This window comes from Palaemon carinicauda, chromosome 28, assembly GCF_036898095.1.
Source record: "Palaemon carinicauda isolate YSFRI2023 chromosome 28, ASM3689809v2, whole genome shotgun sequence".
Taxonomy (NCBI): Eukaryota; Metazoa; Arthropoda; class Malacostraca; order Decapoda; family Palaemonidae; genus Palaemon; species Palaemon carinicauda.
Window position 1 is genome coordinate 36,517,999 of NC_090752.1, and position 16,969 is coordinate 36,534,967.

Below are 16,969 nucleotides of genomic sequence, written 5' to 3' on the forward strand. Positions count from 1 at the left end.
GTCGACCTCCACAGATGAGACACCCGAAGGAAGCCCTCAGTCAGCGCGTCCAGATGGTACAACATCGAGCTTGTCCGCAAGTTAGATACTTAACGACGAAAGGCCAAGGTGCCTGAGCCCGGGAGGAGGAAAGTACCCATGATCTTCCTGTAGTTTCCATGAACCAAACCTCGAGCCGTAACCGAGGAGGGAAAGGACCTGGTAAGCCCCCAGAGGAAGAGGTAAGCAGTCACCCCTTGGCCGATGGAGACATCTCGAACGGAAAGCCCCCCGCCAAAAATCCTTCCAGGGAATGACGGGGAAGGGCTAACCCAGGTTCTGGAAAGAGGAGTGTTGCTCAGACCTCCCTGAAGTTTCTTCCTATTCTTGCAAGTGTCATGCTCTGCGTTTACGGGGTGAGGCCGTGTTCTGGAAATACGCTCCAGAAGAACTCGCCAGGCTGGCCATGCTGCGAAAACCCCGATGGGAATCGTGGTCGCAATCGCCCTGGAGCTCGCGCGATGGTAATTCAAAGATTTGCGCGTGGGCGAACGTGGAAGCGCCCATGCGCGGTCACGCAGGAACGCAAACGAAGGTGAGCGAAGGAGCGCAGAAGGAGGGCGAGCTTGGTAGGAAGGGCGAGAGCTGGTGGTCGGCGAGCGATAAACCAAAGACGAGCAATGGATACTGCAAGAATTAGGCCGACGTTCGTGCGAAGAAACACTGTAGGTTCGAGCGAAGGAACACTGTTGGTTCGCGCGACGGAACACTGTCGGTTCGCGCGACGGAACACTGTCGGTTCGCGCGACGGAACACTGTCGGTTCGCGCGACGGAACACCGTCGGTTCGCGCGACGGAACACCGTCGTTTCGCGCGACGGAACACCGTCGTTTCGCGCGACGGAACACCGTCGTTTCGCGCGACGGAACACCGTCGTTTCGCGCGACGGAACACCGTCGTTTCGCGCGACGGAACACCGTCGGTTCGCGCGACGGAACGCCGTCGGTTCGCGCGACGGAACGCCGTCCGTCCGTGCGATGCCGTTGGTTCGCGCGCGAACATTGGAGAGCATGCGTGTGGGCGCGCAGGCGAATGATCTCGCGGGCGCGTAGGCAAGCGGTCGCGCAGGCGAGCGGGTCGCGCGGGCGCGCAGGCGAGCGGTCGCGCGGGCGCGCAGGCGAACGGTCGCGCGGGCGCGCAGGCGAACGGTCGCGCGGGCGCGCAGGCGAACGGTCGCGCGGGGCGCGCAGGCGAACGGTCGCGCGGGCGCGCAGGCGAACGGTCGCGCGGGCGCGCAAGCGAACGGTCGCGCGGGCGCGCAAGCGAACGGTCGCGCGGGCGCGCAAGCGAACGGTCGCGCGGGCGCGCAAGCGAACGGTCGCGCGGGCGCGCAAGCGAACGGTCGCGAGGGCGGGCAGGTGAATGAGCGCGAGTCCGAGGCGGCGAACGGAAGCATTAGCGCGATGGCAAGGAAATGCGATAGTGCGTGGGTGAGGAAGACCGCTGGCGATATGGATCAACAGGCGATCGGTGGTGAGCTGGTGAGCGCTAACGCGCAGGTTAGCGATGGCGCGTTGTGGCATGTCGACACGTTGTCGAGCGATGACGAGCAGCATGCGCAGGTGAGCGATCGCGCGATGGCGAACAGCATGCGCAGGTGAGCGATCGCGCGATGGCGAGCAGCATGCGCAGGAGGGCGATCGCGCGATGGCGAGCAGCATGCGCAGGAGGGCGATCGCGCGATGGCAATCAGCATCCGCAGGTAGGCAATCGCGCGATGGCGATCAGCATCCGCAGGTGGGCGCGATGGCGATCAGCATCCGCAGGTGGGCGCGATGGCGATCAGCATCCGCAGGTGGGCGCGATGGCGATCAGCATCCGCAGGTGGGCGCGATGGCGATCAGCATCCGCAGGTGGGCGATCACGCGATGGCGATCAGCATCCGCAGGTAGGCGATCGAGCGATGGTGATCAGCATCCGCAGGTGGGCGATTGCGCGATGGCGATCAGCATCCGCAGGTGGGCGATCGCGCGATGGCGAGCAGCATCCGCAGGTGGGCGATCGCGCGATGGCGAGCAGCATCTGCAGGTAGGCGATGGCGAGCTAGTAGCTTGCAAACCATGTTCCTTCAGAAGCATTAGAGAACGTTGGTGCGCCGGCTGTAACACACGCGGGCGATCCGGAGATCGCCGAGAGACAGGTGATCGTTAACGTGTAGAACGCTGTTAAATAGGCGATACTAAAATCGCCTGGCGCGCTGGCGAGCAGGTGAACGCTGGCGAGCAGGTGATCGCTGGCGAGCTGATGATCGCTGACGAGCAGAAGGCAACGCGTGGAAGCCTGCGCATAGAAGAATTCCTTGACCCAGACCTGAACCGAAGTTCTAGATCGCGAGGGCGAACGTGGGCGCACAGGGCGCGTAACAGGAACCAACAGGAACAGCAGGGATGATCATCATGAGAGCGCTGACGAAAGGAGAGCGCTAGCGATCAGGAAGCGCTGATGAGCAGGAGAGCGCCTGTGCGCTAACACTGAGCAGGAGCAGGAGAGAACACAGCAGAAGGGCGCGCAGGGGAACCCTGACACGCAAGGGAAGAACCCCCGTGGGAGGCAACCCTTTGCCCCGAAGGGAACGTTGTCTGTCGGGAGACAGATGTCCATCGGAAGACCGTAGCCTGTCCGCCGGGAGACTGATGTCCGTTGGAAGACCGTTGTCCGTTGGAAGACCGTTGTCCGTCGGGAAGACCGTTGTCCGTCGGGAAGACCGTTGCCCGTCGGAAGACGAGATCAGACTGCTGTCCATCTGCACCAAGGCGGAAGATCAAGAAAAAGGAGTCGTAGGCTGCAAACGGAGATTCGAAAAGGCGCCTCTTAGCACCCTTATAGGGAGATGAGAGGCCCTTACGACGAGGCGGACGGTGGGCCTACGGCGAGGGAGGCCAACAGCAACAGCAGCAGAAGAATCCTCCGAAGAGGAGTCTCTATGAGTGTACTCTCTCGCGAACGAAAGAGAAACACTTCGTAGAAGAGACTGGTCAGCCAGTGACCTAAAAGGAGCAATCCTCCGAAGAGGAGCTCCTGCAGTTGCCCAGCCCCTTTAGCAAAACTGCAGGTGTGACCGCTCAGCACCAAGAGCATAGTCGCACGAAAAAAAAGGCAAGAGAAGAACCCTCCAAAAGGGGAAAAACTCAAGCCTGGACAGGAAAAACTTCCCTCGGAAGGGAAGTTACCCGCCCAAGGAGGCAAGCCTCCTGAGAGTTCTAAAATGAACTGGAGAGCTGTCCGTCATCACGGGAGTACTTCCAGTAGAAGGAGACACGCCCCTGACGAAAATACAAGAGGGGAGGCAGCAACAGCCGAATCCCCAGGCCTCAACAAGACAGCTCACACCGTTGCCATATTACAGAAACGAACTAGATCGGTAACTGTAAAAAAATAAAACAAAAATCATTAGTACACATTCATTCCCCCGGGAAGGCTCCGAAGAGGAATCCCGAGGGAAAGGAAACAAGAATTACACAACAGGCACTTGCCCTCACAACCACTTACACTCACGGAAGGAGAGCTGTAACCAAAACAGAATTATAACAATTATAATTATGAAACTATGTAATTATGTAATTTAAAAATGAATGAACACTAAAGAAAGAACGAAAACCCCGAAAGGAATCGTTCTAAGCTGAAAAAAACAACTACAATTAGATTCATAAACTAATTGAGACAAACGTACGGCGTAGCAACCCCCTCACACGGAAAGGAAGCTACAAGGGCGTAGTAACACGTAGTAAAAGGGTGAACGACCTCAAGAGAGAGAGAGAGAGAGAAAGACCGGAGTCAAACTCGATCGCCACCCATAAAATTACGCCGTGGAGGCCTAACTGCCGAGGACACCACGAAGAAATCGTATACTACACACACAAATCTGAAAAGGAAACTTACTGATTTCTACACTCAAATATATATACAAACATGAAAACATGTTTACATATATATTGAGTAAAAGAAAATAAGCGATTAAGTAAAGACAAAACAAAAAAATGGCTGCCAAGAGAGGACCAAGACAGAGACGTCTGTCACAGTCCGAGCCAAAAGTGAAAGTGAGCATTCATCTGTGTGTGAGGGGGGGGGAGGGGTAGCTAGCTACCACTCCCCTACCCCCCGCTAACTAGCGCGGGGGTAATACACCCTCGTTAAATTCTAATGGCTCGCCATTTCAGCTGCGCTAAAAGGTAAACCCAATGTAAATAGCGTGGTTTGTATTTCGGTTACGGAACAAACTCCATTTCATCAGCACCCTGTAAAGAAGAAAAAATTTCAATGAGTACACATTAAAAATATTTCTCCTTAGGATTAATCCTACATATGAAATTTTATACAAAAATAATGCCTAAGATTAATCTTAGCATAAATAAACCTACCAACTAAAATATAACTTAAGACTCTAAGATAATAAAGACTCATGCCAAACAGCTCAGAAATTATTGGAGATTTACGAAACAAAGTATCAATGACAGTGTGGTAGGTACATGGAGGCAAGGTTTACATCAAAGGAACACCAGGACCTCCAGAGTTGGTCTATTGGACAACCCAAGAGGGCAAGTTCACTTATAATACTGCCTAGGCCAGCAAAGCTGCCCCTGAAGAGGAGGCAGTGGGTTAAGGCGGCACCTATTTCTAACAGCCAAGATAAAAACTGACCTTTCAATACCTCAGGTATGACGACACAGCAGCAGAGGCATTGTCAAGTTGATGGGAAGACAGTGGACAATCCCATAGGGGAGAGGTACAGGAATAAGAGGTAGCTAATAAGGGAACCTGCCAAGACCTGGTCATTATCATTAACTTACGAAAAGAGGGGGTTAGCCCGTAAGATAATTAGAGTCGTACAAGACCGCCAGGAAGCGAAGAATTGGAAATTCAAAGGATGTCCTGACAATCAGGCAGGATCCAATTGACCAACTTTAGAGGACAATGTTCCTCAGATATGGAAGAGGATAGGAAAGAGCAGATGACTAGTCTAAGGCTGTAGCTAAGGCAGCAGAGGGAATGTCCCAGAACCAACACACAGCCAGTACTACAAGAACTGAAGCTGACAAGACTGGAAGTAGAGACAATAGGAGACACTTCTGCCAAGATAGGCTAACCAGGCAAGGGAGTCAGGACTCCATAGGAAGGGAAGCTGGAGAGAAGAGAGAGAGAGAGAGAGAGAGAGAGAGAGAGAGAGAGAGAGAGAGAGAGAGAGAGAGAGAGAGATGCTGAATGTAAAGATGACATTGTTATTCATTAGTTTAATTTTAGCAAAAGGATATTTCATCTTAACTTACTGTTTAATATATCCAGGTAATGTTATTGATTTTTTACTAAAATATATATAAAAACATAAAACTATATGTGATATTTCAGCTGCATTATTTATATCAGATATGGTAAAATAAATTCTCTGGAAGGCAAACTAATACCTTATCTTTTTTACTTACAGATTTTGTGGGAACTATTGTGGGCATGCCTTGTGGCCTTCTGGAGAAAAATTCACATTCCAATCTTTTCAGGTATTCTTAGATGTATGTTCATACATTTTTTTCTTATTTTGTTCCTGAGGATACACAATATATTCTAAAGGTAATGATTCTTTTGGATTTCCTCAAAGAATATTTTGTTTTTCTGTGAATAAAATATGAAAAAATCTATTTCTGGGTCGACCTGTGACGCCCGGTGAAAAGGTCTTTCTTATCACTTTTCTGATATAAATACTTCCAAATATACCAGAGAAAGTTAAAGCATGGAATGCAGAGGTTACTACCCTCGCGCGAGCACCCTAAGGGCGTCGTGTATAAAGATAGGGCGTGTGAAAACCACTATTCACAGGTCGTCTTCCATTTAGATAATTCCTTCACCAATAAGGGATGAGCCGCCACAGCGGCACTAACCAAACCCACCTGATCCATTCCACCGACGCCCGACTCGAGCGCCATCTACACATTCTTCTTTTTGGACTCATCAGCGACGCTACCTTTGTTGTTTGTGCTCTTGTTTCGCTGTGTTTTTGGATACCTTCGCAATGGCTGAAGCTCTCCTTCCACCTGCACCAATGTTAAGTACCATAGATTGTTTTGGCATTATTTTTGACCCGGGCTTGTACGCCTTATTTACTTTTTGCGAGTGTTTTAGTGCGTCGGCTTGATGCCGCCCCGCGTTCTACGCAGCCATTGTTATCGCTTGTTTACTTGCCCTCGTGGTCTTTATGTCATGCTAGGTTCTTTTTAATCTTAAGTTAGATTATTGGCCAGGTGCCATTTTTTAGAACCGCTGTTACTTTTAAGTACTTATGTTGCTTCCGAGTCCGTTTTATTGTTAACGAAGAATAGCGTTCGGGGTTTTATTAAAGTTTGGTACCCTACCCATTGGGTTTGCGTTCGCTCATTACAAGTTTTTACATCGTAAATTATCCGTTCAGAGTTGCATTTTCCCTTTTCGCTATTCTTCGTGGCATATTTATTTCATTTTGATGGACATATGTTACGTATTTATTTGGGTTCGTGTGTATTCTAGATCGAACTTAGTAACCTTCGAGAGTGAGAGGCTGGAGTTTCCCATTTTCTGTTTCACCCGTTTTCTGTTTCATTACTGTTTCGGAATATTTTCCTCACAGATCCTGGTTCTCCCCCTCTCTATCTCTCCCCCTCTGGGATTATGATGGACAGTTTCATTTATTTATTTATATACAGTAATGTATTATTTTTCCGGGTTACTTTGTTCTTTCTAATAGGCTAGTGATTTTAATTTACATTGGTCCTGTCGTGTCAGAGTCTCTTAGTCTAGGTTAGTTTGGCCAGCTCTCGAGCCACCACGTTATTCCCCAACCCCATTAGTCCCACCCTACTCCCCGCTCCGGCCTGGGCATTGGGTCTGGACCCCATTATTCCGGAACTCCCTCATGGTTTTCCGCTAACGTACTGTGCTGGGAACACATTACTTCCTATTACTCCGGTGCTCCCCTTCAACTGGGAATCCTCCCCTCGATGGCCCCCAGCACCTTGACTGCGGCTTTGGCCTTGTTACACGACAAACCCCTAATCTCCGCTCCCCCCCCCCTTGGACTCTCCGGTAGGCTCCCTACCGGAGATCTTCCGGAGATCTTTATATATATATATACATTTCAACCAACCCAGGGCCATCCCCCCCCCCCCCCGGAGCCCCGACGCACTATGGAGCTTTCCGTTTTTTGCCACTATGCCTACTTTCATTATATTTTACGGTAATTATTTAAGAGCTCCAGCTCCTCGTGAATTCACACATAAGGCACTCCGGCGTACGTCGGAGTATCACTTTCCTTTCATTTACTATTCTCGATGCAGTAATTACAGCGGAGCTCCGGCTCCCTATATGATCACGAACCCATTAATATGGAGTTTTTATGATAAAACAAAGTTTTATGAATACTTACCTGGCAGTTATATATACATTTAGCTAAATATATATATAACTGCTATATATATATAACTGCCAGGTAAGTTCTATTCATAAAAATGGAGTTTTTATGATAAAACAAAGTTTTATGAATACTTACCAGGCAGTTATATATATATTTAGCTAAATATATATATAACTGCCCGGTAAGTTCTATTCATAAAAACACATCATATATAGAACCCCTTTTTTTAACCTTAGCTCTACTATTAAGCATATGTCTAACCTTTGGGTTAAGTTAGAGCCTCCGGGAGTTCTTGTACTTATATGATTCTTTATATTACAGAAAGTTCGGTGTGCCACCAAGGGTTGTGCGGCCACCTTCACCGATCCGGTAGGCCATGACGTCTGCAGGTCGCATGCCCACTGTGCGATCTCCTTCGCACGGGAAGCTAGCCAGACCCCGTATATGGTCTGGTTTCCGGAGACTTGCACGCTCTGCTATGAGCTCTTGTCGCTTCTCCTCAATGATGAGGTAAGATTTCTCAATGGTATCACTCATTCTGTTATTATTGTTTTGAGATTTCTTCATTGTAGACGATTGCAGTTATTCATAAATAATTTTAACTTGAATCTGTTTTTACTTCTGCTGATAGCTGATCCGTGCCCTTCCTAGTTTGTTCTAATGTTACCCCCTCTTTCAGGCTGACGAGGATTCTCTCAAAGCGGCCAGAACCAGCCTCCGGACCTGGGTCTCTGGATTCGGGAGAAACGCCCCTCAAGGCTGCCCCTACCTGCTAGACGGGGACATGGCCTCCCGGCTCTTCCCTGGTTCTCCCTCAGCCGCCGTACCAACTGACCTGGCAACACCTTTAATTGAAGTTCTCCGGGCCGCTCTGCCCGCAGAAGACGAACATCAGCTCTCTGGGGACGTCTCCGCTCTAGACATCCACGTCGAACCGATGGATGAGCAGGTAAGTGGTGTGGAGGACCTGGCAGAATCTTTCCTATCTCCTACTCCTTCCTCTACTTCTTCCTTTCTCGGCTTTGAAGAGCCTGCGGCTTCTCCTTGGGACGCCTCCATGTCGGTCAGCCCCAAGGTTAAGCCAGTAAAGAAACAGAAGCCCAAACCCATTAATCCAGCTTCGCCTCCAACCATGTCACCGGTCCCCGGACCTTCCTCAGCTCCTGACATCCCTGTGATGTCAAACACCCCTCCTCCTTCTAAAGGACAGAGGGGTAAGTCCGCTAAAGCCAAGGCTTCAGCTGCGGTTGGCTCCTCGGAACCCACTGTCACCTTGTCTCTACTAAATGAGGTGGTAGATTTGAAATTGGAGAAGCACTCCGCTGTCATGACGGAACTAAGACATGGTGGCTAGTCTTCTCCGCTCCGGATCGCAACCAGCTCCGGTTGTAGGCCCTGACATCTCCAAGCTACCGCCGTTCGACAAGAACAATCCTTGGCGGTTCACTCGTCATGCTCCTTACTTGGACGGCACTCTAACTCTGGAAGGCTTGGGTACCCGCCCCTTGGACGACCTGGAGTTCTTTCCCCCTGACCTCCAGTTCCCTTTCAATGGGTTTGTCCGCCTGAAGGAACATGCCCTCGTCCGGATGGACAAAGTGCCGAAGGAAACAGTCATATTCCTTAAGGAGCAAGCCCAAGCTGTCTGGGCTCGTACACTATAGGAATGGGGATACATTAACTCCAAGTTGACCCCCCACAAAGGTTCTTATACCATTTTTATGACTCCTCCGACTATCCCAGCTCCTCTTACTGACAGAGTAGCAGAGCTGACCGTTCAAGTCCTCAAGGACGGCATCCCTATGCCAACCCTTAAAGAGACAGACCCCACCTCTCTCCTTGTCTCAGGCCCAAGCGAATTTTGGCAAGATGTCTCGTCCACCTCTACAGTAGGTAAACTTGACCCGGACTGCGCCTCCTCCCTCTTTTCAGAGAAACTCCCCAAACTCCCGGATCACCTGCTGAAAACGGAATTTGAGTCGAGAAACAGGATTGCAAGATCACTCAACTCTTTGGTATCCTCTGAGTTGATAGCCGCCCTTTATAATGAGGAACCACTCTTTCGGGTACTGGCGAAGAGTCTTTTGCAGACTTTTCAAATCGACCTGCACGATTTTTGGACTGCGAGAACGGCCTGCAGGAAATACGTTCTCTCCGAGGCTTCTATTAGGCATGAGCCTAACAGACTTATTACCTCCTCCTGTTGGGGTAAAACTCTCTTCCCTCAGGAGGAGGTGGATAAAGTCCTCCACGACGCTACGAGGGCTAATCAAAACCTTCAAGTCCGATGGGGTCTCTCTAACAAAAGAAAGTTTGAACCGGTTATGAGGCAACCTTTCTCTAAAAAGAAACAGAGGTCATACACTCCATATAAAACCGGTCGTGGCCAGCATCGCCAATCTCCTGGTCTACAGTCTTCCACTCCATCTACCTCCAAGTCCGCCCCTCCGCAACAGATCGTCTTTGTGCCGGCCCCTCAAGGTACCCAACCTGCGTCTATGGCCACATGGATGACCTCCCCGGCTTTCAATCAAGCTTTTGAAGCCTCAGGGTCCTTTCGAGGATACCCTAGGCATCCCGGAAGCAATAGGGCTAGCAGCCAATTCCGCCAGCGAGGGGGACCTAGAGCCAGAGGTTCCCGAGGAGAACGAGGGACGAAATTCAACCCAAACCAATGAGACGGATCAGGTAGGAGGGAGACTGTACCGGTTTTGGGACCAATGGACCTTCAGTCCTTGGGCCCACAGTATAGTCTCCAAAGGCCTTGGCTGGAAGTGGGCACAAGGTTCTCCACCCCCGACCGTGTCCCTCTTCCAGAAGCCCACTCCAGTCCTAGAGTAGTACACAAAAGACCTACTAAGGAAGAAAGCAATAAAGAGAGTGCGAACATTGAAATTTCAAGGACGCCTGTTCACGGTCCCCAAAAAGAATTCGAACGCCTTGAGAGTGGTTCTGGACCTGTCGAAACTGAATTCTTACATTCTTCGCGACAGGTTCCGTATGCTAACTGTCTCTCAGGTGCGGACCTTACTTCCCCATGGGGCCGTCACCACCTCTATCGATCTTACCGACGCCTATCATCACGTTCCGGTAGCAAGAAACTTCTCCCCTTACCTCGGCTTCCGCCTAGGCAAGAAATCCTACGCGTTCAAGGTGATGCCCTTTGGCCTCAACATCGCCCAGAATATTTACGAGGTTGGGGGAGACGGTGTTAGAACAGCTCAGGAGCCAGGGAATTATGCTGATAGCTTATCTGGATGACTGGCTCATTTGGGCACAGACAGTTCAGGAATGCCACAAGGTTACAACCAAAGTGGTTCAGTTCCTACACAAACTGGGATTTCAAGTCAACTTGCAGAAATCACGCCTGCAACCAGTAAGCCAATTTGAATGGCTAGGCATTCACTGGGACCTCACGAATCACAGACTATCTCTTCCCCCCAAAAAGGTCAAAGAGATAGCATCAAAGACAAAACGGTTCATCAAAAACGAACAGGTGTCAAGAAGAGCCTTAGAAAGAGTTCTCGGCTTACTTCAATTCACCTCAGTAACAGACCTCTTACTAAAAGCCAAACTCAAGGACATCAACCGAGTTTGGAGGAAGAGAGCAACAACTCGCCTACGAGACAAGATATCAACGATCCCCTCAGTATTAATAAGATGACTCCGGCCATGGCCGAAACCAGAGAACCTATCCAAATCGGTTCCTCTGCAGTTTTCCCCTCCCCGAGTGACGATTCACACAGACGCGTCTCTCAGTGGTTGGGGGGGCTACTCTCGACACCAGATGTTTCAGGGATCCTGGTCCCCCACTATGAAGCAGTTCCACATAAGCGTGTTAGAGGCCATGGCGGTATTCCTAACCTTAAAACGACTATCCCCCCCAAAGGCGACTCAGATCAGGATAGTCTCAGACAGCACAGCAGTAGTCCACTGCATAAACAGGGGCGGATCAAAATCTCCCAACCTGAATCAGATCCTGGTAATGATTTTTACCTTGGCAACCGAAAAGAACTGGTTTCTGTCAGCAACTCACCTGGCAGGAGTCCAGAACGTTATAGCGGATGCCCTCTCCAGGACGAAACCACTGGAATCAGAATGGTCCCTAGACATGAATTCATTTCGGTGGATATCCAGGCTGGTTCCGGGTCTCCAGGTAGACTTGTTCGCGACACAACTCAACCACAAGCTTCCTTGCTATGTGACCCCGAACCTGGACCCTCAGGCTTATGCCATGGATGCATTAGCCCTGGACTGGAACCATTGGAAGAAGATTTACCTGTTCCCTCCGGTGAATCTTCTGATGAAAGTCTTGCCCAAACTGCGCTCGTTCAAAGGAGCCGTAGCTTTGGTGGCACCAAACTGGCCAAAGAGCAATTGGTTTCTTCTCCTTCTCGAGTTGAAACTTCGCTCCTTCCGGATCCCATTCCCCAGGCTGACACAAGTGGTCCAAACACAGACTGTGTCAGATTCCTCAGGGATAGCACAAAATCCTAACTTTGTGGACTTTATGAAATTTGCAGCACACAGGTATGCAAACATCGACCCGGAGAATGTCCTCTTTATCGAATCAGACAAGAGGGACTCAACACTTAGGCAATATGATTCGGCTGTTAAGAAACTAGCAGAATTTCTAAAAAATTCAGATGATACCCAAATGACCCCTAACCTGGCCATTTCGTTTTTTAGGTCCCTATTTAACAAGGGCCTAGCCGCTAGTACTATCACTACTATTAAATCAGCCCTGAGAAAGATTTTTCAGGTGGGTTTCAATATTAACCTAGCAGATTCATATTTTTCATCCATTCCAAAAGCCTGGGCTATGCTTAGACCTTCTGTTCGTCGACAAAAGGTCTCATGGTCTCTGAACGACATCTTAAAGCTAACATCAGACACCGATAACGAATCCTGCTCCTACATTTCGCTACTTCGGAAGACCCTATTTCTTACAGCCATGGCCTCAGGTGCCAGAATTTCAGAATTAGCAGCTCTCTCCCGTAACCCTGAAAACCTAGATTTCCTGCCATCAGGAGAAGTCCTACTCTCTCCAGATAGAGCTTTCCTGGCTAAAAATGAGGACCCACAAAATAGGTGGTCCCCTTGGACAATTGTTCCTCTACCCCAGGATACTTCTCTATGTCCAGTTATTACACTTCGGGCCTTTTTAGCTAGGACTGTCACGCTCTCATCTGGCCCCTTGTTTGTCAGGGAACAAGGTGGTAATATCTCCATCCAAAGCATCAGACAGCAAATCCTTTACTTTATCAAGCAAGCTAACCCGGAATCCTTTCCACATGCACATGATATCCAGGCTTTAGCAACCTCCATCAACTATTTCCAGAACATGGATTTTGATGACCTTAAAAAGTACACGGGTTGGAAATCCCCTATGGTTTTCAAATGCCACTATTTAAAGAACTTACAGGCCCTTAAATTCCCTACTATTGCAGCTGGGAGTGTCATCTCCCCTGAATAATCTCTTACCTTTCTTCCTTTTCGTCCAACTCTCTTCCTTCTCCCTCCTACCTGCCACTCCCACCATGATGCTTTAGCCCCATACCTAATGTTATGTCATTGTTGCCTTGTTCATGTTGGTTGCTTTCATTTTGGATTGTATATAGCTTACCCATGGGTATTTGTACAGTTTGCCATGTTAATTTGTATCCATATGATTATTCTGTATTTTTGTCTTATGCCATTCTTAGCATTATTACTTTTAGCTACTTACGTTTGTGGATTATGATTGTATTGCATTATTTGATTTTGTTTGTACAGTATTATTTACTTTGTACCATTATGGCATTTTTTCATTTTACACATGAGGTTTTTTGGTGATTGTGTATGTCACATTACGTTCCTTAATATAGTAACCTCCACTTGTACATAACGTTTTTTACTTTAACCTTTTTGGATTGTGGGCTTGGAAGGAATTCTCTGGTATATTTTCACCGGGCGTCACAGGTCGACCCAGAAAAGGGATTTTGACGAAGGAAAAGTCTATTTCTGGGGAGATGCCTGTGACGCCCGGTGAAACCCTCCCCTGGTTTTTTCCCCGTCCCTTTCCTTTCCAAGCCATCTCATACAGAAGGATGTGTAGATGGCGGTCGAGTCGGGCGTCGGTGGAATGGATCAGGTGGGTTTGGTTAGTGCCGCTGTAGCGGCTCATCCCTTATTGGTGAAGGAATTATCTAAATGGAAGACGACCTGTGAATAGTGGTTTTCACACGCCCTATCTTTATACACGACGCCCTTAGGGTGCTCGCGCGAGGGTAGTAACCTCTGCATTCCATGCTTTAACTTTCTCTGGTATATTTGGAAGTATTTATATCAGAAAAGTGATAAGAAGGACCTTTTCACCGGACGTCACAGGTCGACCCAGAAATAGATTTTTCCTTCGTCAAAATCCCTTAATTCCTAATTGAATGAAAAATAAAATTTAAGCCTTAAGCCAAGCACTAGGGCACCAAAGGCCATTCAGTGCTATATAATGCAAATGAATCAATCATACACATACACTCACAAAATTTGGTATCATTTTAACCTATAAAACCAATCACACAACTTTCATACAATAACATCTAAATGTAAAATAAGAAGGGATTAAAAGGATTGAAAAAATAAATCAATAAAATTGATTAAAGCACATGATAGAAACCAATACTCTGTATAAATTTTTTCAAGTTTGGGGTATTATAATTTTCCCTCAATATATCTCTTAAAGGTTTGTCCCGGTGTAAATATATCCTCATCTAAAGATTAAAAACAGGACAATTGACTAAAATATGTTTAATATCCATTGTCACTTGACAGGTACTGTATTACAGAGATGCCTGTCTCCCTTCCTTACTCTTCATTAAGGGATTTTGACGAAGGAAAAATCTATTTCTGGGGAGAGACTTGTGGCGCCCGGTGAAAAGGGGTCCTTCTAATATACCTTTTCTGATAAAACCTTCCAATTATACCAGAGAAAGATAAAAGCATGGAATGCAGAGGTTACTACCCTCGCGCGAGCACCTTGTGGGTGTCGTGTATAAAGCAAAGGCGCGTGAAAACCACTATTCACAGGCTGTCTTCCATTTAGCTAATTCCTTCGTCAAAGGGATGGGCCGATACAGAGGCACCAGCTATGCTACCAGAGCCGCGCCACCCACGCCCCGACGCGAGCGCCATCTGAACAACATCTTTCTGTATTGGACATGATGGCTTGGAAAGGAAAGGGTGGGATCGTGCAAAATAATAGGGAAGGGTTTCACCGGGCGCCACAGGTCTCTCCCCAGAAATAGATTTTTCCTTCGTCAAAATCCCTTTTCTGGGTCGACCTGTGGCGGCCGGTGAAAATGTACCAGAGAATGCCTTCCAAGCCCAATAATAACTAGTAATTTAATGAGGGGAGAGAAAAAACACCATGTAAGGAAAACCATATATTATATTAAGGTAAGTAAGCATAAATCATAAACTAGCCACAGGACATAGTGAGCGTAAGGCTAAACAAACATGATAACAAGGAAGCCTCCGAGTATCAGAGCACAAAAAGCAACAAAACTGACATGGCTAAGAATACCCCAACACTAAAATTACGGTAAACACATTAAAAGTTACAATCATCTTAACCTAATATGTAATAAACTAGGGCTAATGAACCACCAAGGAAGCGGCGTCGTGGTGCGAGTGGCGGGTAGGAGGGAGAAGAAAAGAGATGGATGAAAGGAAGAACAAGAGATCACTGGGGAGAGATACGGCTCCCAGCTGCAACCGTTGGGTATTTAAGGGCCTGTAAGTTCTTTAGATAGTGGCGTTTGAAGACCATAGGAGATTTCCAACCCGTGTACTTTTTAAGGTCATCAAAATCCATATTTTGGAAATAATTGATGGAGGTAGCTACTGACCGGATATCATGAGCATGGGGAAATGATCCGGGATTGGCTTGTTTAACCCTGGATAGGTACGCTCCTCGGACACCCCTTTAAGGGTATACTCGGACGCGAACGACCCCGACGCCAAAAAAAATTCTTGAAAAATCAGTTTTTGCAGTAACCTCCTTTTTTCTTTTGCCAAAAAAAACTTCAATGAATGCTTAAAACAACTGTAAAGATAAATACTACTCATCTGCAGAAAAAATATTTATCATAAATATTTTAAAAAATTAAGTAGAAAAAAAAAGACCTGACATAAAAATTCATAAAAAAAAAGTTTATACATATATACACAAATCCTTTTAGGAATTGATTCTTGAATGTTTAGGACACATCTTGATGTATTTTGGATGAAGTCAGACTCATGGAGGTGAAGATCTGAAATGAGAAAAAAAGGGTAACTTTTTTTGGCCAAAAAAATTTGTCCAAATTTCATGAATTTTTTTGGGTACCCAAATGAAATAGGAAGTGGCTAATTTTTTTAGGGAATAAACATATGTTATCCTAAAATAGAAATATGTAAAAAAATCTTCATTATTTTGTAAATTACATTTATATCAGGGGCCATATCTAAAGGTAATTTTTTGAGTACTTAGAAATTTCGTAAAAAAATACATATATTTAATATATAATATGATATTTATGCAGGTAAAAAAATACCAAAATATCACAAATTCTATAGGGAACAAGAATATATATAGATAGGGCAGCTTACGCTTCGGATATGTCCACAAAATGGCCGCCAACCACACTGACTCAGACTCCCTAATCTGCCACTTGAAATGTAGGAAGGGTATGTCAATTTCAAGGTGTTATTTACTAATCTAATTATTATTGGATATGCATAAAAATTGTATGGTGGGTTGCTGGATAATTGTCGATTATTTTACGACTATAAAATTAAAATTCTGACCCAAAAAAAATTTTTTTGAAGGGAAATAAAATCGAAAAAAAAAAAAATGTAAAACAATATAATATTTTAGCTAAAAAAATTTGATGATATTCAATCAAAAAAAAAAGTAAACAAAATTTTCCGACAAATAAACATCTAGAGGAATCATTACTCTGTGATAGTTCCTTAGTACGTAGTAATTTTGAAAGAATTGGGAAAAAACGAAAAAATGGCAATCACCGGAAAATCGAACACATACCTATATATACGCCATATCTGGCTAAAAAAAAGATAGGCATGGGTAGCCAGATCATCTAGAAACACTTTCCAACACTATAAAAATATAAGTTTTGCGACACTACTTGCCAATTCCTTACGGTAACATGACTAAGCAAAAAAATGCAAAACAAATAAAAAGGGGCACTCGCGGAAAAATGGCTAACATTCTAATATACGGCATTTCAGAAAAAAAAAATTCAGCCACGTGCTAGGCAAACCATCAAGGCACATTTTCCGACAAATAAACATCTAAATGAATCATTACTCTGTGATAGTTCCTTAGTACGTAGTAATTTTGAAAGAAATGGGAAAAAACGAAAAAATGGCAATCACAGGAAAATCGAACACATACCTATATATACGCCATATCTGGCTAAAAAAAAAAGATAGGCATAGGTAGCCAGATCATCTAGAAACACTTTCCAACACTATAAAATTATAAGTTTTGCGACACTACTTGCCAATTCCTTACGG

The 16,969-nt window shown here is 46.6% G+C and overlaps 1 protein-coding gene across 1 annotated transcript in view; it reads left to right on the forward strand.

Moving 5' to 3' along the window:
* The first annotated feature begins 5,453 nt into the window (after positions 1 to 5,453).
* Positions 5,454 to 16,969, forward strand: part of LOC137621506 (extended synaptotagmin-2-A-like) — a 72,944-nt gene continuing 61,428 nt past the window's right edge. The window contains exons 1-3 of the mRNA XM_068351858.1: positions 5,454 to 5,528; positions 7,733 to 7,921; positions 8,091 to 8,360. Coding sequence (XP_068207959.1) covers positions 7,856 to 7,921; positions 8,091 to 8,360 — 336 coding nt within the window. The 5' untranslated portion in view covers positions 5,454 to 5,528; positions 7,733 to 7,855. The remainder of the gene's footprint in view (positions 5,529 to 7,732; positions 7,922 to 8,090; positions 8,361 to 16,969) is intronic.